At 43.5% G+C, this 21709-nt stretch overlaps 1 protein-coding gene across 2 annotated transcripts in view; it reads left to right on the plus strand.

Moving 5' to 3' along the window:
- The window catches only part of SORL1 (sortilin related receptor 1), a 163867-nt gene extending 142796 nt beyond the window's left edge, over positions 1-21071 (plus strand). For both annotated transcript variants that reach the window (XM_087433828.1, XM_004427196.3), the window contains exons 40-48: positions 608-704; positions 2747-2931; positions 6224-6343; positions 7740-7904; positions 9050-9224; positions 10275-10381; positions 12780-12972; positions 15225-15437; positions 16844-21071. In XM_087433828.1, the coding sequence (XP_087289954.1) occupies positions 608-704; positions 2747-2931; positions 6224-6343; positions 7740-7904; positions 9050-9224; positions 10275-10381; positions 12780-12972; positions 15225-15437; positions 16844-16911 (1323 nt within the window). In that variant the 3' untranslated portion in view covers positions 16912-21071. The remainder of the gene's footprint in view (positions 1-607; positions 705-2746; positions 2932-6223; positions 6344-7739; positions 7905-9049; positions 9225-10274; positions 10382-12779; positions 12973-15224; positions 15438-16843) is intronic.
- The last annotated feature ends 638 nt before the right edge of the window (positions 21072-21709 follow it).

Consider the following 21709-nt stretch of genomic DNA (forward strand, 5'->3'; position numbering starts at 1 on the left):
TTTGGTGTCATGCCCTTGGCTTCAGAGACAGTTGATGCAAGAAATGGCCTTATGTGGACCTTGACTATATAGTCTTTGGTCTTGAAAACATTTTTATTTTGTTTGTTGTCCCATATTTAAAGATCTTTAGATCAAATCCTTCTGTGAGCTCAGGACTTGGTAAAGGTAGTCTTTCTTGATGCATGGATATATTTGCTCCTGTTAGACGGTGAGATCTAACCAAGCCTCCTTTGTGTTGACCTCATGGCCTTGACTGCAACGACCACCTGAGCTAAGATTTATCCTTAATTACCATAACCTCTTTATCTTTTCGATTTTTCCTCTTTCAGCCTTTATTAATTGGTTCTTGTCCTTTTATACTGCATTAATTTTTTTGTTTCCTTGAATCTGCATTTTATATTATAAATGGTCTCATGTTTATTTTTAGAAGTAGGTGGAGTGTAACAATGATAGCACAAATGGAACTAGTTTAAGATCAAAAGAAACAACCTGTCTGTTATAAGAAATGAGATACCCAAAGAAACAGTAGAAAAGGGGGTGCCTTTTGTGTTTGGTGTGCCCTATGACTGTGTACTGTTTGTGTAACATGTTTCTTGGTTCTTGGCAGGTGAATGGCTATGTGGTGAACCTTTTCTGGGCATTTGACACCCACGCACAGGAGAAGAGAACATTGAACTTCCGAGGGACCATGTTGTCACACAAAGGTAACACCTTGGAGCTAGTTGGTGTGTGAGCAGGAAGGAGTGAGGCTGCACCGATGCTGTCCTGGCAGTAGAGCTTGTGGAGGGTGCCTGGGAAAGGTGGGGGGGTCTTCTGGCTGCCATTCTGGGTGGGCAGAATGAGGATACTATAAATGACTACTGAGTCCATGTGAGGGATCCATTTGGTGGTTCCTCAGTCCCCTTGTAACCTGATGGCTCTGAATGGAAGTTGGAGGCTTAAAAGGAGGAATAACTGAAAAGTAGCCAGAGTAACCCTCTACAGATGATTTTTGAGTTCCAAAAGAAAAAGTTCCTAGATTTAGTCACCTGTCTCTTTTTTCTGGCCTGGTTCACTCCTCCTTTGCTAGTATGAGGTGGCACGGGGCTGGTGCATAATTGGTGTTTAGTAAATATTTGTTGAATGAGTGGACAAACAAACTGAGCAAAGGAAGGAAGTGATCCCGTCCCTCTTCTCTGTGCAAATAGTGAGTCTAATGAAAATTCTCGTATCTGAAAATGGGCTAAAGGAAGGATTATAATTTATTTCCAAGACAAAACCTTCAGTGGCAAAGGCTTCCTTTGAATGTTGAGAATGACACGGGAGCTTCTTCCTTTCCTCTTCTAGCCTGTTTGCAAAGTATTTTCATCATGTTTTATTCCTAACAGGTGTTCTGTTGTTATCTTTTTTTCTGGAAACCGAATGTTGCCCAAGGAGGTTGCGCAAGAGTAAAAAGAACATTGAGCACTTCCTGTGTGCAGGCAATTTACCCTGGCACTCTGTGTGTGTTGTTTGCATAACCTCAATAATAGTTCTGTGGAATATGCTCATGTTACGGGTGAGAAAACGAGGTTCAGAGATTAAATAATTCTCTCAGGAGGTGGCAGAACCAGAATTGGAACCTACATCTTTCTACTTCCAAAGGCTGTGATCTCATTGCCTCTACATCGCACCAACAGAACTTGGCAGAGTCAGGAACAAAAGTCTTATTAGCTGTTGCCTGACATGTATTAAGGGCAAGCTCAATGCCAGGCATCCCGCCAAGCACTTTACGAGCATTTTCTTTTTCAATCCCTGCAACAGCCAGCCGCTGTAAGTGCTGTTGTTTTTCTCCATCTTACAAAGAAGGAGATAGACTTGGAGAGTTTGAATTGTCTATCCCAGGTTATATAGCTACAAACGGTAGCGTGAGGCCTGGAACCCAAGTCCTTCTGACTCCAAAGGCTGTCCTTTTAGCAGATCGTCGTTTATTCTCTGCTCTTAGTTTTTAATAAGATTTCCCCTAATTAGAAAGGGAACACTTGTTTGTTATAGGAAATTTAGAAAACAAAAAAGGTATAATGAAAATTTTAAATTTCCTATACTTTCATCTCCCAGGGACCCCTTTTACATTTGGATTTCTCCTAAGTTAGTATTTTTTCTCTTCATTGATTTCTTTATGTCTTTTTTATAAAATATGGATAATACTATATATAGTTTTGTGTCCTCCTTTTTTCACCTAACATAAAATTGTGAGGATTTTCTAGTCTCATAAAATTCTTGGAAACAACTTTTAGTGGCTGCATAGTAGTTTATGTAATGCACATGAAGTTCATGGAAGGCACATTATTTAACTATTACCCTGTCACTGGACGATCAGATTATGTACAGTTTTTTCCACTATAACAAACACTATGATGGATATCCTTGTTACATAAATTTTTGAGTCCCTCTCTTGACTTCCTGGAGTAACTGGATTGAAGGTTATGAGGAATTTCAAGACTCATACGCAAGGCCAAATGACTTTCCAGGAGTGTTGTACCAATTTATATCCCTGGATGATCAGCTTTAAAAGAAATTACCTGGTGCCCATGCAGTGTGTTACTTATAGTAGTCATCAATAAATGACACTGAATGAATTTGTAAAATAATAAAAATCCTACAACGTGTGGGACTCACTTAAATTGAGGGATTACATTAAAAAAAATTGGATGTGTATATCAGAACACGAATTCTTGACTGACATCCCCAGCTCCCTCATAGCGCCTCCTTATCCCTGTTTCCACAGTTGGCAATCTGACAGCTCATACGGCCTATGAGATTTCTGCCTGGGCCAAAACCGACTTGGGGGATAGTCCTCTGGCATTTGAGCATGTCATGACCAAAGGGGTCCGCCCACCCACTCCTAGCCTCAAAGCCAAGGCCGTCAATCAGACTGCAGTGGAATGCACCTGGACTGGCCCCAGGAATGTGGTAAGTCAGCCAGGATGATCACCACAGAGCGAGGATGGAATCCCCCCTGATCCTAGGCCACTGGACAGCCCCAGGGCTTTCTCCTCTGTTGCTGCTTCCTCCTTTCTCACCCCAAACACAAGCTACCCTCTTGGTCGGTTGTGGATTACCTTCAAGAGGCACCTGACATCCTAGCCCCAGCATCCCTCTTCACCCTAGCCTGGCATCTGAGAGAAAGTGCCCCGTGCCGTTTGCTGTCAAATAGACCGTGAGTGTGAAGAGGGTGGCATATTCCAGTGCTCCGGGACTCACCTTGGGTTCTGAGCTTGGTGAGAAGTCAGCAGCAGTGACAATGAGTACTGCATCTAAGTACCTTGTCCCCAGCTCCTGCAGCCCTTCTCCACTTGCCGTGATCCCCTCTGTGCACAGGTTGCCTTATGGGACCAGTTCTCTCAAATGTGCCACCCCCCTGCTCCCACATTCATTGCAGTGTCTCTGCTGCACTTATCCTGGTCTTTCTTTTTCTTTTGATTCACTGTGATTAGATTCGTGCTTCTTTTTGAGTCTGGTGTTTTATTTCCCATCCCTTTTCAGTGTGTATCTGCCTTTGCTTTTAGGTCAGCCTTCCCGAGGTTCTTGGCACATTCCATCCCCCTCCTGCCTCTGTACCTTGGCTTATGCTCTTTCCCTTCCCTAGAGTCCTTCCCTGCTTCTGCTGTGCAATCAAATTCAACTCTTCTTTTATTTTATCTATTTCCCTTTGAACTCCTGAAATATTTGTAGTTGGTGCCATACAGCATAATGTTTCATTAGACACAGCTTTGTCCTATTTGATATCTTCTGTCTATTACTCTTATCTGGCTGGTATGTAAGTTTCTTGAAGGGAAGGATTGTTTTCTGGGGTTTCCAAGTGGAAAAGCGTATAGAACTAAATGTATAACTGGAGCTTAGTGGATCCTCAGTGACTGATGAGGGAGGAGCTGGCCTGAGTCTTATCTTCTGAGGATATCTCCAGCATGAATTTGGTACAGGACTGATTCATAAGGAAAAACCAAGGTTTGCAGGTGCTTGTGTGTAAGATTGGCAGCGAAGAAGGAAGGAGAAGTAAGATTTACTGAGTACCCACTGCGTGCAGGCACAATGCAAAATGCTTTGTACACATGCTCCCATTTAATCCTTTCATCAGCTCTGTGAGGTAAACATTCCCACTTGACCAATAAGGAAACTAAGGCTCAGAGAGGTGAAGTAACTTGCCGAAGTTGAAGCTCTAGTGAGCAGTAGACTGAGTGTGAGCTCAGGTCTGGCTAATTTAACAGCCTCTGCTCTTTTGTGGTTCCAGAACCTGATTCTGAGGCAGGGATGGAGATGAGGATGCCCAGAGCCCTCCCCAGGATCCCTTTCACCTCGAAGTAGACTCTACTCACACAGGAACCTTTCTCTCCGTTTATACACCCAACTGAGGGCGTGACCACCATGTCACACCCAGCTGTCTTCACAGAGTAGGGTGTGATGTACAGAACACTGGGACATTGCTTGATTTCAGGGTATCTAACTAACTGCCTGTGACCTTAGAGAAGTAGCCTTGCTTGGCCTCATCCTGGCTGATAGACTGGTTACAGCCATCGAAGCTTTCAGAGGGTGAGAGATCAGTGCAATCACCACAGGAGGCTTCCACCTGTCTGTAGTTCACTGAGAACTCTCCATCTCACTTGTGGTTATCCTCTCCACCGTGGGAACTGCCACGGCCACCGTCCATGAGGGGCCCTTCTTACACCCTGGCTCCCTTGGCTCATGGCCCCCTTCCTGGCCCCTGGCCGGAGCCACTCCTCCCTGTGGCGGACCCTCAGTGAGATCAGGCCTGCTTCTGAGCTCTGAGTCCCCACTCTGGCTGCATTGCCTCGTCTCATGCTTTGAGCTCCCTTAGCCCCCTATTCCTGCTCCATTCGCATTTGCTTTCCAATCCTTTCGAGTCCCCTAATTTTGTTTTTCCTCACCTCCTCCCAGTTTATCAACCCCTCGGGGCTTCCATTCCCCTTTCCTGTCCATGCTCTCCCCTGCCGAGTCCTGGCTGCTGAGCAGTGTTTTAGAGAAAAACGTACGGTTGTCTGGGACTCGGAAATCCCTTTGCAGATCCTTGATCAGTTCCCTCCATTCCCACGACTTCTCCAGACTTGTGCACCTTTCTTCAAGGCCCCTGTCTTACCTGCACATTGCTCTCGGAGCAAATCCTCTTTGATTCTGCCTTACAAAGGAAGCTTCCTCAGCACTTACCCTCCCATTACAAACTCTCCCAGCTTCCACCCTCCCTGCTACAAGCGCCATCAAATTCCCACTTCACTGCTTTCAACTTCCTCAGTTTCCCGTGTGTATCAGTTAGGGTCAAGAATGGCTGCATATAAAGGAACTGAGAGTAACGTTGGCTTTAAACGGTTTATTTCCCTCCCAGTTAAGAGAAGGTTGGAGTTCAGCAGTCCAGGGCTTCTATGGCAGCAGCGTGGTTTGATCCAGGACTCAGGCCCTGCCACCTCCACCCTGTGGCCTCCATCTTCAAGGTCACCTCATGGTCCCAGAGGCGTCCTGGAGCCACCCCATCATCTGTATTCCAGGCAGCAGGAGGGCAGGAAGAAGGGCTCGTTCCTCTATTTGAATGAGCCCTCACAGAGGTCCCACCTGATACTTCTGCTTACATCTCATTGGCCAAAACTTTTTCATGTGGCCTCTCTTAGCTTTGAGGGAGGTGATAAGTGTAGACTTTTTTCCAGGTAGTAATTCTCACTAAGAACCAGGATTCTTCTAAGGAGGAAAGGAAGGATGAATGTCTTCTGGGCAGCTACCACTGTCTGCCCTGCTGCCTGCCATCCACACGCTTCCTCCACAAACTCACATAGCTTCCTACCCCACCCAGCACATCCACTCAGCTCCCCGTATCCGTGCTTCACACTGAGAGAGTGCCACCCCCTCTCTGGGAACCCCTCGCTTTTTCCTGGCTCATCATGCAGTCTTTTAGTATAGCATCTAACGTTCTGTATTTGCAACTTGTTATTGATAATCCTGTCTGTTTTTCTTCTCTGCCCATCTCTCCTCAAAAATGAGCTCTTTGAGGACAGAGACCACATCATATTTATCTTTGTAGGTGTGAATCCAGTGCCCGGCCCAATGTGCCTTCTCTGTAAATACTGATGAAATAAATGTTGAATGAAGACTTCTCTCTGAGCTTGTTTGAAGTGGTTCCCAGGGTCTTAAATTAGGGATTTCAAGAGAATGAGGACACTGGCCACTGAGCTGACATGCTTTTCCGTTCTCTCTTTTGCAGGTTTATGGTATTTTCTATGCTACGTCCTTTCTTGACCTCTACCGCAATCCAAAGAGCTTGACCACTTCGCTCCACAACACGACAGTCATTGTCAGTGGGGATGAGCAGTATTTGTTTCTGGTGAGTTTCCCATACCAAAGAGTCCAGAAGAGTTTCCATTTTGTAAGGATGTCTTAATTCCTGGGCTCCTAGCTCAGAGCCAGGACCTGGGGAGCTGGAGGCGTGGATTCCAGGGTCTGTGTGTGTGATGAGAGGATAGTTCCTCTTCTCCACAAGCATCAAGTTCTTGCTTGAAACACAGAATGAACAGCCACTTAACCAACTGCAGCTCCATTGTGGGGGATTGAGAACTTGGCAGATGGGTCACAGGAATAGATAAAAAGCTTTTGTCAGATTCTACATTCTAAATTCCTGAATTCTAAGAATGTAGCCTACATGCTTTTATATGTGTGCTGAGATATAGGGAAAAAGATGTTTGGTGTACTGTTGCTTGTGATAGCAAAAGATTTGAAACAAATGTCTATCAGGAGAAGACTAGTTAAAAATATTATGTTTTATCCTTGGAATGGAATAAAAAGGCAACCATCCAAAAGAAATATAACAACTCTAAATGTACTGATATGGAAAAATATCTAAACTGTATTATTAAGTGAAAGAAGTGAAGAGCATAATATATGTAAAGTTTTCTCATTTGTGTAAAAATAATTAAGAAAAATAGGCTACACATACACACATGCATATGTACATGCATACATGAGTATGTATCTATACACACACACACGTATGTTTGTGCTTATATGGTTGTCTCCCCTTATCCACGGGGGATATGTTCCAAGACCCCCAGTGGATGCCTGAAACCATGAACAGTACTGCACCATATATAGACTATGTTTTCTCCTATACATACATACCTATGATAAAGTATAATTTATAAATTAGGGACAGTAAGAGATTAACAGCAATAATTTCTCTTTGGCATATCTGAATTGCCAGCATCACTACTCTTGCACTTTGGGGCCATTATTAAGTAAAGTAAGGCTTCCTTGAACACAAGCACTGCGATATCATGACAATCGATCTGATAACCGAGACTGCTACTGACTAATGGACAGGTAGCGGATACAGCGTGGATACGCTGGACAAAGAGTCAGATCCTGGGCAGGATGGAGCAGGACGGTGCGAAATTTCATCATGCCACTCAGAATGATGCTAAATTTAAAATTTATAAATTGTTTATTTCTGGAATTTTCCATTTAATATTTTCAAACTGAAACCGGAAAGTGAAACCACAGATAAGGAAAGACTACTGTATGTGCATAGGACATTCCTGGAAGGAAGCACATAAAACCATTACCAGTGATACCTATGGGAAAATGTTTTAGAGATCTGTCAGATGGGGAATTATTTTGCATTTTATATCTTTTTGTACTGATTGAACTTTGTGTATGTGTGTCACTATTTTGTTGAAAAAATGGTTTAGTGAAGAATGCAGGAGTCCATGTGGTATCTGTTTCAGGTGCGGGTGGTGGTGCCCTACCAAGGGCCGTCCTCTGACTATGTTGTGGTGAAGATGATCCCGGACAGCAGGCTTCCGCCCCGTCACCTGCATGCTGTTCATGTCACTAAAACCTCAGCTGTCCTCAAGTGGGAGTCCCCATATGATTCTCCTGACCAGGACTTGGTGAGCGAGCCAGGCATCCAGGCAGCCTGGCTTATTCTTGGCATGGTTTGGGAGGAGGGAGAGGGTCCTGTAATTGGGCAAGAAACATGGGCCTGGTGGTTGGAGCTCAGCAGGAGGTCTCTCCCCCATTTCTCTCTGGCCAAAGACGGGGTCCTTATAGGTGCCTCTTCTTAGTTGTCATTTCTCCATTATTCCCGGCTGCCATATTGGTTTGTCCCTCCTCCTCTGCCTTCTCACATTCCCTTCACCGAAGCTCTAAAATCGGTTGAAACACAAAGGCCTACAGGCCAAATCCAGCCCATTGCTTGTTTTTATAAATAAAGTTTTATTAGAACCAAGCTGTACCCATTCATTTACATATTATCTATGGCTGCTTTCATGCTACAAATGGCAGAGTTCAGTAGTTGTGGTAGAGACCATCTGGCCTTCAAAGCCTAAAATATTTACTGTCTGAACCTTTACAGAAAAGTTCATTGGCCCTTACTCTAGAAGAAAAGGCATTGATTCTAGAAAAAGTGCCCTTTTCCCTTGCCCCAGGCTGGTTTTACCTCCATCTCCTCTGCCTTCTCCCCCTTCCCAGGGGTGGGTGGTTTGGAATGCTTGGTTGCTAAGATTCTTCTTGACTCTCAGCTTCTTCCTTTTGGTTGAATTTCCCATACTTACTACCTGGCCCTTTATTTTCCCCTTGTCCCCATATATGTAAGAAGCAACCTGAGAGAGAATAAGTAGAACTTTTTGTCCTGTAGAGCTAGAATTAAACACTTTGATTCATTCTCTCTCCTCTGAAAACATCCTGAAACTGTTACAGTGGTGGAGATTCAGAAGTTGAACACTGAATTTGGATTTTTCTTACCTGTTCAGTCTACCTGCTGACGCCATGATAAATGTGGCTTTCCCTAGAGTTGTTTTTTGGATCGAATTGGTAATTCTGTGCACAATTTTGGGAGTGAATACTTGCTATAATGTTGGACCTGGCCACCCCAAAGTCTTTCCAAAGAACAGAGTCAGACTGCGGGGCTCAAAATGTTGTTGCTTTGGGTCGCGGCCACTGATACACTTAATGTTACATTGTCTGCCTTCGAACTACAAAGAGTAAAAAATGCCAAATTTCTGATTACGATTAAGATGTCTTTTTCTTGTCCCAGTTATATGCAATTACAGTGAAAGATCTAATTAGAAAAAGCGACAGGAGTTACAAAGTGAGATCCCACAACAGCACTGTGGAATACACCCTTAACAAGTTGGAACCTGGAGGGAAATACCATGTCATTGTCCAACTGGGGAACATGAGCAAAGATACCAATATAAAAATTACCACAGGTAAGCAGGAGAGAGGTTAGAGGCCTTCTCTCACAGTGAGGCACCCCCAGTACTTCCAGGACACCTCTGGACGTGGAATTTCTATCAGGAATTGCACAGGAAGTGCAGACACCACCCTTTGGTATCCACACTGGGGCAGAGCAGTGCAGGGGTTCCAGCATCTGGGCTACGGTGTGGTGGCCAGGGCACCGTGGGCTGGGGAGGGGCTGTCATTTTGCATATTTCTGTCTCTTTTGGTCTTCTCTCCCCTAGCTGGTTTTGACATTTCTAGAGAGAAGAGGAGGAATGCCCAGGAGAGTTAGGGAATAAAACTGAGTATTTGCCACTAAAGCGTTGTATCTGGGGACCTGAACTGAAGTCTCAGTGGTTCCTTGTGGCAATATGACATGTAGAAGTGGAGGGAGACCAATAGCTGGGCAGTAAATTAGAGGGGGACTCACTGCCAGTCCCAGGTTGGCTTGGCAGTCGGGCTCAAGTTCAGAAAGCAGGTAAGAAGCTCAGGTATTGGAACAGCAGCAGATGGTGTCAGGAGTGTCATTAATGGAGGCTCAGCCCCCTTAGGCTGACAGTGTGAGCAGTGGGCCTCGGCCATACTCTGTGGTCACCCCAGGGCTCTGTCTTCATGCCAAGCTCTCTGGCCCCTCACTGAGCTCAAAGGCACCTCGGGCTCCAGCGATGGGACTAAGTTGAGCAGGAAAGTGACTGGAACCAGAGCAGAAGTCCAGGCAGGCTTTGAAACCGTGGTCCCATCCATCCCATCCCTTCCTCCCCCAACCCCATTTGTTTTTGGCCATCCTTGGGTCTCAGGGCTACTAAATTAGATACTGTCCAAATTTTTTGGCTAAACATATTATAACAACAACAAAAGAGATGCCAGTTAAAGAGTATCTACCACGTGCTAGGCTCTATACTAAGCAGTGTTTGTGTTTTATTTCTTCCTTAACCTAGCCCCTCAAGGTTAAGATTATTTAATCTCCCATTGACAGACAAGAAAACAGAGATGGAAATGTATAGCCACTGACTGCATCCTATTTCATCTTTAATTTTCAGTTTCATTATCAGCACCTGATGCCTTAAAAATCATAACAGAAAATGACCACGTTCTTCTGTTTTGGAAGAGTCTAGCTTTGAAGGAAAAGCAATTCAATGAAAGCAGGGTGAGTTCCTCCCCTCCTCCTCAATGACTTTGGAAATCTAATTGAAATGCTATTTTAGAGATGAGCTCGTTAACAGCATGCTACCATAGATAGAGTAAAAAGAAAGAATAGGGCAAGGGAGTGAACTTGAGAATTAAAGGCCCATTTTCTGTGGGATTGCTAATTAGTGAAATGCTTATACTGCCCATTAAAGATGAGAATCTCTGCACTAAGCACTTTTCAATCCTGAACTTGTCTTCCCCTGAAAGACAGGGAGATGGGCTGGCGCCCTCACTGTGCCTCCTGAAGCTGTACTGGGGCTCAGCATCGGAACCAAGGGCCCCATCCTTCCTGAACAATCTGAGGGCAGGGCTGTGGCTTTAGTCCCGGGGAGCTGCAGCGTGGCATCTTGTCAGTTTCTTTCCAGTGAAATTCAAGGGAGCAAGAAGTACTTGAGCATGGCCTGTTGACATATGAAAAACACTTGTTTTGTTTTGTTTTGTTTTGTTATTGGCAGACCCATTATTGTATTCACAACAGGAAATAGGAGGAGGAGAGCAACACCTGGGAATAGACTTGCCACCCAAGGGGGGACAGGTTCTTGAGTGGAGCTGGATTGGGCCCATTGTCAGCAAAGCATGAGCTAAATAGAGACCCAGTAAATCAGCTGCACTCCCTCGAGGTATAGTTGGTGAAGAGCCATAGTGTTCTGAATCGTCACAGTGCCATGCCAGAAGGAAAGCTAAATTAAAATTAGAAAAGTCTCACAACTCTGACATACATGGTTAATATACTTAAATATAAAGAAAGCTTTCAAAACAGAAATATTCTAATTTTGAAAAAGGTACAAGTAACAAAGTGAAAAATTCCAGCAGCAGTAAGCGAAAGAAGAAAAGGTTCAACCTCACTAGTAACCTAAACAGCAAAGATATGGCACTTCCACATTAAATTGGCAAAGTTTGGGGGGAAGAGTATTACTGTTGGGTAATAGTTGGGGAGATTAGCACTCCGGGAATATGAATTGGTTCAACCTTCTGCTGGGCGCTTTGGTAATATGTATCAAAAACATTAAAAGTGTTCCCACCCTTTGACCCAAGCAGTTATTTTAGGATTTTACTCTAAGGAAACAGTGTGCATGAGGAATTTATGTACAAGGCTGTTCAGGGCAGTTTTAGTTATGATAGCAAGAAAAAGGAAGCAACCTAAATGCCCAGCAGAAGAGGATTGGTTAAGCAAATTCTGGGTGGTTGATGTTTGTGTCATTTAAATTTTTTCTTTATACCTTTATGTATTTTGCAAATGTTCTACAGTGAATATATATTAGATAGAAAATAATAAATGCTAGATTATAAAGAAGAAAGCAGGAATGGGATTCCAGGCAGGTGGTATTGAGAGACCCAGTTCAGCAGCCAGTTGTCATCAGGGGATCCTTCCTGAGTGGCAGAAGCCCAGCTTCTAGGTTGGGGTTGCAAGTCAGTATTCCCTTCCCAGTGGAGGGTCCTGGCATAAGCATGGCATGTCCTGCTTCCCTTCCCTGACTGAGAGTTCAGACAATGGTCAGGTCAATGGAATGGGGACTAAGAGACCTGAGTATGCAGTGGGGCCCATTACGTGGAGCGAGATAAGAGATGAGATCTTTTTGTGGTGGTAGTGTTGGTAGCTTTGACACTGGAACACTCAGAGATCAGTGGAGGATCACAGCCAGCATGGTGTGTCAGGGCTGTCCCAAGAGTGACTTTCCAGCACAGGAGTCCAGGACTCTTCCTGTGCCGGTCTAAGTAGGAAGCTTATTTCATACTCTCCTCCAGTGAACAGGGGCCTGAGCCTTCCAGAGCGCCTCTTATTTCAAGGCCAGGCTGGTCTGGGGCTATAATCAGCTTAGAAAACAGGAGATAGGGAGTGAGCTGTGGGCTGACAATGGAGTCCCTACACACTGTCTCTAAAGAGAAATGTCCTGTCTTTTCTAATGCAAGTTCCTTTTTCTTAACCCATTGCTCGAGTCCACTGCGACCTGGATTTGTTATTAGTCAAATTCTGTTACAGCCAGCTATCGCTGAATTGTCCAGATTCTTTGTGGCATTTAATATTGTTTGAGACAAGTGGACTGCTAGCCAGAACTTTGAATGTGTACCGGAATATTTGTTAAAATGGCTTTTCTTAGGGTTACACTTTTCAAAACTTCCACTGTGCAGCCCGTAAGTGGGTGTGGTAGTGATTTGAAACATTTGGGATGGGAAAATTCACATTTTCTGAATCCAGTATCTCAGTGGTAATGTAAAAAGAACTAGTAAGAAACCAAAATGCTTTAGCATCTATAAAAGCCTGCAGTAAGGAGCTCACTTGAAGTTGGAACCAGTAATAGAAGCTGTCAGATTCCTTATTTAACTTCCTGAGCAATCTCTCGTGTGTTTGTTTTCAGGGCTACGAGATACACATGTTTGATAGTGTCATGAATATCACAGCTTACCTTGGGAATACTACTGACAATTTCTTTAAAATTTCCAACCTGAAATTGGGTCATAATTACACTTTCACTGTCCAAGCAAGATGCCTTTTTGGCAGCCAGATTTGTGGGGAGCCTGCTGTCCTGCTGTATGATGATTTGGGGTCTGGTAAGTCACTGTTGCTGCTGGTTTCCTTCTTGAGTTCTGGAGAAATATATCAAGGATGTAGCGTGGTTTGATGAATATATGTCTTTCTAGAATGCATTTAAAATATTCTTTCAGTTCAAAATAAAATCACTTACGTATCAATTTAATCAGGCACTGATTTATTTACATATAATTCCTGAGCCAGACGTGGTGTGAGGAGCTGGGGTTACGAGGTGACCATATAAAGCACAAGAAAGGGAAGGCTAAGTGGTTTTGTTTAAAAAGGAGATTCTATTTGGGAAACATGACATTAATAAGAATTTTGTTATTTGTTTTTCGTAGGACTTTTCAGAGCCTCCAATATGCTAATATTCCCTATGATTCTCCAAGTCAGTAGATATCTCCTTGTCATGGAGTAACTCATTTTACAGCTTCCTCTTCATCTGAGCTATCAGCCTCAGATCAGAACCTGCATTTGGCCTGGGATCTCTGTCTTATGGATGCTCACAGATATCAGCGTTGGGCAATGTTGATGGCAGAGGAGAGGAACCTTCCATTTATACAGAAATTCTGCTTAGGTTGTTGTAGCTTGGCCAGGATTTCAACAGATATTTTGCCACTGGTCTTTTTAGTTCTGTTTACTCCCAACCAAGCACTAACCAGTGCTCAAGCCAAAATCATGTGTTAGAGTGGTTGTAAGCTCTGTCGCATCATGCTTCCCAGGGTGTGTTCTGGTGGAATGCTTATCCTTGGCACCTCCCTTAAAGAGGGAAAACTTGCATACCTCATCCCTTTGGAGAATCATAGCATATTAGAAGTTCTGAGAAGGTCCTACAGAAAACAACAAAACTCTTGTGATCCTAATGTTTCCCACATAGAGCCTCCTTTTTAAGTAAAGCCAATTAGCAACCTGTGAAATAGACTTTGGGAAAAACTATTGTGAGGACATCTGCCAGTTGCCTTTGTAAAACCAAGGTGGTCAAGCAGAAGTAATCTCTCAGTTAGACCCCCTTGGTTTTCGGCTTGCCTCTTGATGTTCACCGTCCCCTTGGAAGTGGGGTGGGGGGCAGGAGCTCACTTACTCCTGTCACTTCCACCATGCTGGCTTCCTCTTAACTGCTCCAGCCCAGAGCATTCCCCTAATTTACCACTTCACAGTTGGGCTTAGGTTGGGACACATGAAATAAGATTTTGCTAGAGTTTTTTCCAGTAAGTCAATAATGAAAGAAATTAGTGACATGAATCTTGAATTGTTAGATTAAACTTACAGGAAATGGTTGCCCTCTGGCCCATCTTTATGAGTACCCTGTCGGGATGAATCCCTGGGTAGCTACCAAGCTTTCTCTGTGAGGCAGAGGCCTGGCCCGTACCACCTCACCCTACACCAGGGAGCAGCCTCCAGCCTAGCGAGGTTCCTTATGGAGACTTAGAAAGTCCACTTTGCTTCCTTAGATAAAACTGACTCCCAAGTTCCATTTTCCTGCCTCAGGCTCAGATTTTCTCCAGGATTTCTGGCTTAAAAAGTCTACCCCTTTTAGGAAGCCCGGCCCTAACCCAACAGGGGGATGGCTTTGCCCTAGAGCCTTGTTGGTACAAATCCATCAGTACATCATCAGAAAGCTGGTCTTTGTTTAAGACAGTGGGAAGGAGCCATCAGTGTTAGGTTCTGGACACCTAAATGGCTTTGCAAAGAGCTTTTAAAAAATGTTAAATGTATATAGAAATGTTCCCTCTCTTTCTCTTTTATTTAAGTAAAAAAACCTCATAAAACTTCATGAGCTGTTAAGTCAGTATTGCAGTAAAGGAATCTCGTTTGTATCACTTAATGGAGCTTCAGGTAATTGCAGTTCAGAGTGACTTTGGTGCCAAGTAGGGGGAAATAATTGCAATCTCGTTAATTAGTGGTCTGATTTCACATCCTCTTATGTAAGGCAAGCAAGTGGTCTTAAGTAATAATGCTAATGAAATCAATGTTGATACCCCAACAAAGGTCTCCCTTCCAAGAGATTATCTAAATAACCAACAAGGCAGTGATTAGGAGTCTAATGTAATTACTGTATTTGCATGCACAAGGCCCGTGGTCTATCAGCTCATGGCAAGGAGTCGGGAAGCATTCAGGCGTCACGTGCAGGAACGTGTCACACCAGGCAGACGGTTTGAGTAGCTGTTGCAAACTCCTAGCTCTTTTGCTGGGTAGGGCGTTGAGGAGTTGCCTGGTCCATTCTCCTGCCCTTTACTTAGGATGCTTATGGGTTGGCATCTTGCCTTGGCAGGTGGGGATGCGTCAGCGTTTCAGGCCGCCAGATCTACTGATGTTGCTGCTGTGGTGGTGCCCATCTTGTTCCTGATACTGCTCAGCCTGGGGGTCGGGTTTGCCGTCCTGTACACAAAACATCGGAGGCTGCAGAGCAGCTTCACTGCTTTTGCCAACAGCCACTACAGCTCCAGGCTGGGCTCGGCCATCTTCTCCTCCGGGGATGACCTGGGTAAGTGGGGCAGGGCACGGTGGTTCTTCCTCCCAGGGCAGACTCCCACAAAGCCAGTGACGTGATTAGGAAATACCCACCTTAAGCTCATCTTTTGACCTAGAGGAGTTACTCATTAATCACCAATCCCACTGCTTTGGGTTAAACCATTTGGAGCCCTTTGCTTTGAACTTTCTTCTAAATTAAAATACCAATATTCCCTTCAATAGTGTGGTTCTGGCCTAAGACAGGGAGCAGTATTTTGTGGAAGAACTGGTAGGAGCTTGCCTTGTACAGGAAGGATAGATAGGCTCTGGGCTTTGGATACTTCCAAAGTATTGGCAAATTCTCAAGAATTTCCAACCCCTCTCTTATCCTTCACAGATCTCTGGGGATCCTAGTCAAGATAAAGTCACACTTTCCCAGTTGGCTTCTGTCCCAAGAAACCCTTTCCATCCTGCTGTTTCTGTTTCCAATTGCTAGTGCAGCCTCCCTAGCCATTCTTCCTTTATGTATTGATAACATACAGCATGGGAAAAAGAAGGAAATATCACTTTTATAAGTGTCTGCACACTCAAATTACTAAATGCTAAGAGAGCTAGTAGACCACTTAATATAATAAAGCAGGTGTGTTTTGGGGCCTTCCCCAAACTCAGGCTTCTCCAAACTCAGACTGCTGAGTGTGAGTTTACATATTTGTTTTTTCTGTAAACTAGTTATAATTTTTTTTGTGCATAAAGACATTTAAATATTCCCATTCACTGATTATTGTTATAGCTCTGCTCCCTTTTCTTCACAGTTTTCTTTCTTGCTTTATTACAAGTTCTTGGACTGCCTTGCATGAATGGGGTGGGTTTTTTGCTTCTGTTACTGGGGCCAAAAGGAATTGACTCATTATGGGGGCATCCAATGATCACTGCATGTGGATCAGCACTTAGTTGCACAGGATCGTACCAGCGGCCGTGAGGGAACAGCCGTTAGTCTGGGAAGCTGTCCTTAAAACGTGTAAACCCCTATAAGAGCCTTTTCCTCAGAGCAGTATGGGTTGAAAGGAGAAAACAGACAGCAAAGTTCACTGTGCTGATGTAGGGTGTGGATAAGTCAAATTGGGAACCTACACCAACCCTTGGACTTTTGGGTGGGTGATAAGATTCTCCTTCCTAAAAGACTTACTTTCTTATTTGGTTAAGGTCAAGCTACCCATTAAAATAAGCTTGGCCACCCATCAGTGGGGAGAAGGTGACCCAAGAGTGTCAGAGAGAAGCTGGGCTAAGTTTCAGCATCAATTATAGCGGCTGGCTGTGGTGCTGACTTTCCTACCTGGGGCTTCTGATGGGGGCGGGTTAGGGGGTGGCGCAGAGCAGTGGGAGGTGGGGTTGGGCAGAAGTACACTGGAACTCACCAAGGACTGCCTGTTTTACCTTTAGGGGAGGATGATGAAGATGCTCCTATGATAACTGGATTTTCAGACGACGTCCCCATGGTGATAGCCTGAAAGAGCTTTCCTCACTAGAAACCAAATGGTGTAAATATTTTATTTGATAAAGATAGTTGATGGTTTATTTTAAAAGATGCACTTTGAGTTGCAATATGTTATTTTTATATGGGCCAAAAACAAAACAAAAAGAGAAAAAAAGGAAAGAAAAGAATGAATAAACTTTGTAGTAATCAACTGTGAACTTCAAACCAGGTTGATTTTAGTAACCAAATTGCTTTGATTTGATATTAATGTAGTCTTACAGGGCTGTGCTTGCGGGCCGTGCTTTTGAGTCTGTGAGATAATTTTGGTTCACTAAATTGACCATTCTTTTTATTTTTCTAAGACACAGAAATGTATTTAATTAATAAAAACTTCAAGAGAGAGTGATGGGTGGAATCCCTCCTCCTTGAAAGTATGCTCAAAATTTAAATTTTGTTTGGATTTAGTTTGTATGAAAGTGTTTGGCTGTATTATGAGGGAAGGTTCTTTTATGTTATTTTGTTAATTTATTGGGACTCTGTATAAAGGCAAGGCTCAGTGGTCGTCTGACACCACACATGCTATGAGCCCCTTGCCTGTAGGGTTGAGGGGCGGGAAACAGAAGCGATTCTGTTGCCATTCTGGAAACAATCCATTTTTATTCACTTGTGTGTCACATAATGGTATTTGGCAGGAGAGCACATTGAGTCATTGCTCAATTTCAGTTAAACAGAGCTGAAGCCTGAGAAGCCCTGCAAACCACAGCTTTCTCTCTTATATTAATTGATGGCATCTTACTGTATATGCCTCTGTACAAGATGGAGCTTTCAAAGCTGCAAAATGATAGCACTGCTTTATTATACACTGGTGTCATTGTCATTGCAAAAAATTACTCTGGTTGTGGGAGAGAGTTCTAGATCTGTGCCATGATAGATACACTGGCAAAGACAGTACCTAAGTTTTCCTTTTTTGCTTTTGTGTTTTTACTTACCACTGAAGAATCGCGAATGTCAAGTTTTGTATTTGTGTTAAGGTGGCCACTTACTGTCCTGAAAGTCCATACTGATATATGCAGTCATGTTGAATTGGTCAGTGCCTTCTCTTTCTTTGCTTCCGCCCCTTTGCCCGTACCCCTGCCCAGTTTAAAGAGAAAGTGCTTACAGAGATATAGGAGATCTATGAATTTGAGACCATTCAATCCAGTTCACAGTAGCAGGAACACGAGAGTTTATTCTCTCTGTACAATAAGCTGGGCTTCTTTTCTTCTGCCTTTAAATGCCACCCCTGTACTCCAATCATGGCCACTTGATAGGCACGTGGAGTCCATTGTGGACTGATGCCCACCCTTTAGACGTAGTGTTGTAGGCACCAATGTCTGGCATTGTTGTGACTCCTACTGTATGGACCTCACTGCAGGACTTCTTCCCAGCCAAGAAGCAGTGAGCTCTGGGAATATTCCAAAGTCATGCTTCTGCATATGTGTCCTTTATATGCAAGCTTTGTAAACCCCCACCTCCTCCTAGATGTAGTGCATCACCTTCTTACATGTATTTACTTTCTTTTAACCAAAAGTATCCTTCTTGGGTAATAATATAATTTCATTTTACCTAGAGACTGTTTGGAAAACCAAGAGTTTAGTTTAAATTTTTTAGTTTTTAAGTTTTTTATTTATATATATATATTTTGGATGAGGAGTATTTTAAATGGTAGGCATTTAGTATGTCGTGTGGGTAAGGCTCCATTTTATTTTAACAAGTGGTGGTCATGGTAAGCCTCCTCCTAGCACATTTTCTCTTCTTTCCTATCTCTCTCCTTCATTATTTTGTTAAAGACTGGAATTTCTTTGGCTTTATCTTGTCTTACCTTGGAGTTTTATTCAAAACTCTAAGCCCTACCACCTCCCCTTTAATAAGCTCTTAAAGTAGCTGAAAGATTAACAGTCTGGTAGGAGGCAAGTCATTTAATTGAACCACTGGAAAGTATATTTTCTTCTTTTCTTTTCCTGCCAACTTTTTGGTGGCATTTGTAAAAGCTCATATAAAAGGCTCTGAGACTTTATTTTCACTTTTTCCATAGGCAAGCCTTTTTACAGAGCATATGTCTCCACTTGGCAACTTGAGATATTTCTGAGCATCCAGTTCTAGCTCCCAGTGCCTCCCAATGCTTAGTGCACAGTACTGTATAGACCAGCCATCACCCCTCTCCTTGGAAAATGCCACTGTGCTGTTTGAGAAAAAGCAGCCTTTTAGGGCTAGAGTATTTTATATAAACAGAAGAGCTAAGTTCCTGAAGACTAAGCTAGATAGATGCAGCTATGTGTAAATTGTATATTTTTATGAACTTTTGAAGCACGCACTCTTACTTCCCTCCGCATAGCTTTGTGGGGTTTTGATGTATATGTGCCGTCTGCAAGAGTCCAGAGGCTGGGGAGACAATAGGAAGTGAAAGCAAAAACTACCTGCAGCCTTTGAAGGTGACCAGATAATTGTCTTCACTGTGAACAATTGGAGCCCCTGGTTGTTTTTGAAGAAGGGGCTTTTGTGTCTCTTTGGAGATGCCACCTCAAAAGTTCACACTGTACAGGGAAAAAGTTTTATTCTCTCCCGGGATACATTAGAACGTCAGAAGCCCACATCCACTGGACCACAATGGACTGCTGATGGACCACTAAAATTCAGCGGGCAGGGAGATTGTGTACAAGTTTTCTATGGAAGCTGATTTTTGCCCCTTTATGTATGCCCTTGAGCCTTATGAGACCTGGGTCCATGTGGAGAAAATGACAAGAGTTCTGCAGAGGATTCTGCAGAGAGAGAAGCCATGTCCAGCAGACCTTTTCCAGACAGGTGAGAAGCTCCAGTTACTACTGTCTGTCCTGGCAACCTGGGTGCATAGTTACGAAGCTGGGTAACTGGTTGAAACTTCTGACTTTGGGAAGAGTGGTTCCCAAAGTTCCCTCTCTGGTAGTATCACTAGGGATATTTGGATGGGACAGATGTGGGACACACAGCTGCATGTTCTCTCCTGCCCATCATGTGTGGCCCACTAGGTTAAGCTATACTTCAGCAATTTAAGGAATGTAACCCTTCTCAAACCAGTGGCCATTTGGGGGGGAACTGGGGAGAGCTATGGTGTAGTGAGGCTTTATGGATAATCACTCACTTCCCCTTGGAGAATCCTGCCTTCAAATATCCCCCCAGCGGTCACTCCATCTAGTAAGATTATTTTCCCAGTACTTCCTTAAGGGCAGAACCCCATCCTGTCAGGTTTGGTTGGTCACTTTCCCACTAAGGGGGTCATGGTGAATCCCTGAGAAGATTTTTCTCTTCCTTTGGCAAGGAGTTGGGAGGTCCCCCAGAGAAGGGATCCAGGGATATAAGCAAACTGATTACCGCCTCTATATTGATTTTAGGAATTGACTCTAAAACTCTGTGCAGAATCTTCACTTGTGTTGGGATTGTATCTTGACATTCCTATTACGTTCTTTTTCTTAACTGGAGTGTGTGCTGCCTTTCAGGTACAATTTTTGTGTAATAAAAGCCAGTGCATTAAGTTTATATAGACTACTTTCTATGCAAGACTGAGATATGGAATAAATAGCAAGAGATATGTACTGTTGGGTACACAGACAATAAGCATGTTTTTAGAAGGGGTACCATCACCGAACATGGGTTGAGGGAGGGTAGTTTGTATATATATTTCTGCCCACTAATTTTGAGCAGCCATATTATCATCAGAGCCAAGTAACCCAACAATGGTGTAATCGCTCAAATGGAATAAGTTTTGAATGCTGGAGTGGAACATTATTCTCAGCTATTCCATGTCATTTTTTATTTAAAGATTCTTGTTATGAATTCTTAGAAACTTTAGGCAAAATCAAAAGTATTCGCAACAAAATAAAGGCCTACTCTGCTGTTATTTAAAGTGCAACACTGTATACTTGTTTCTCTCCCAAGTGAAATTAGGTATTTATGATTTCAATTGCCTTGATAAGTTTCCAAATCACTGATTTATGCTGAGGATTTTACTATATTGTTGCACAATTTTAAGATAATTTTTGTCTCAATGTCAACTTTTTTCACTGAATAAAAATTTAACTGGGTCAAGAAAACACCTGTTTTGAGAAAATCCAGTCTCTCCGCGTCTTGAGTTGTTCTTTTGAGTGCAATAAAGATGGCTGATACAGTCTCAAAACACCATTTGATTTGTCTGTTTTAAAAGGATGTTTATTTCATAGAAGAGAGAACACTAAGACCTGGAATAATTTTATTATTAACAAACTGGTCTCAGATGGTGGATCCTTGAAGAACACAGTGTCTTTGTGTTGGCTGAGGAGTGGGGAGGTGTCGTGGTGGCTGTTGTGAAGTAAATAGATTTATTCCGCAGGGGCAATGACTAAAGTGGCTCCCTTAAAGCTGCAACCGCATTTGCTAAGAGGCAGTTTGCTAAGAAGGCAATTTTCAAATCTAAGAGGAGAAAACACAGCAGCCTGATGAGCTGTGTGTCAAACACCACTTCCAGGAGGTTTCCAGAGGCAGTGAGGTCTTGTGAAGAATGCTGCACTTTCCTCTGGTCAGTAAATAAAAGGCAAATGGACCTATGTACAAATCAGGATTGGAGAGTGTGGAACTGGGCGGTCGGGGGCGGGGGGAGCAAGTTTTTTTTGTTCTTTTTTTTTTCTGGTGAGGAAGATTGGCCCTGAGCTAACATCTGTGCCCATCCTCCTCTATTTTGTATGTGGGGTGCCGCCACAGCATGGCTTGATGAGCAGTGTGTAGGTCCATGCCTGGGACCTGAACCCGTGAACCCTGGGCCGCTGAAGCAGAACACGGGAACT

This window comes from Ceratotherium simum, chromosome 7 (genome assembly GCF_057802395.1).
Source record: "Ceratotherium simum simum isolate JZ-2026a chromosome 7, ASM5780239v1, whole genome shotgun sequence".
In the NCBI taxonomy this organism is placed as follows: Eukaryota; Metazoa; Chordata; class Mammalia; order Perissodactyla; family Rhinocerotidae; genus Ceratotherium; species Ceratotherium simum.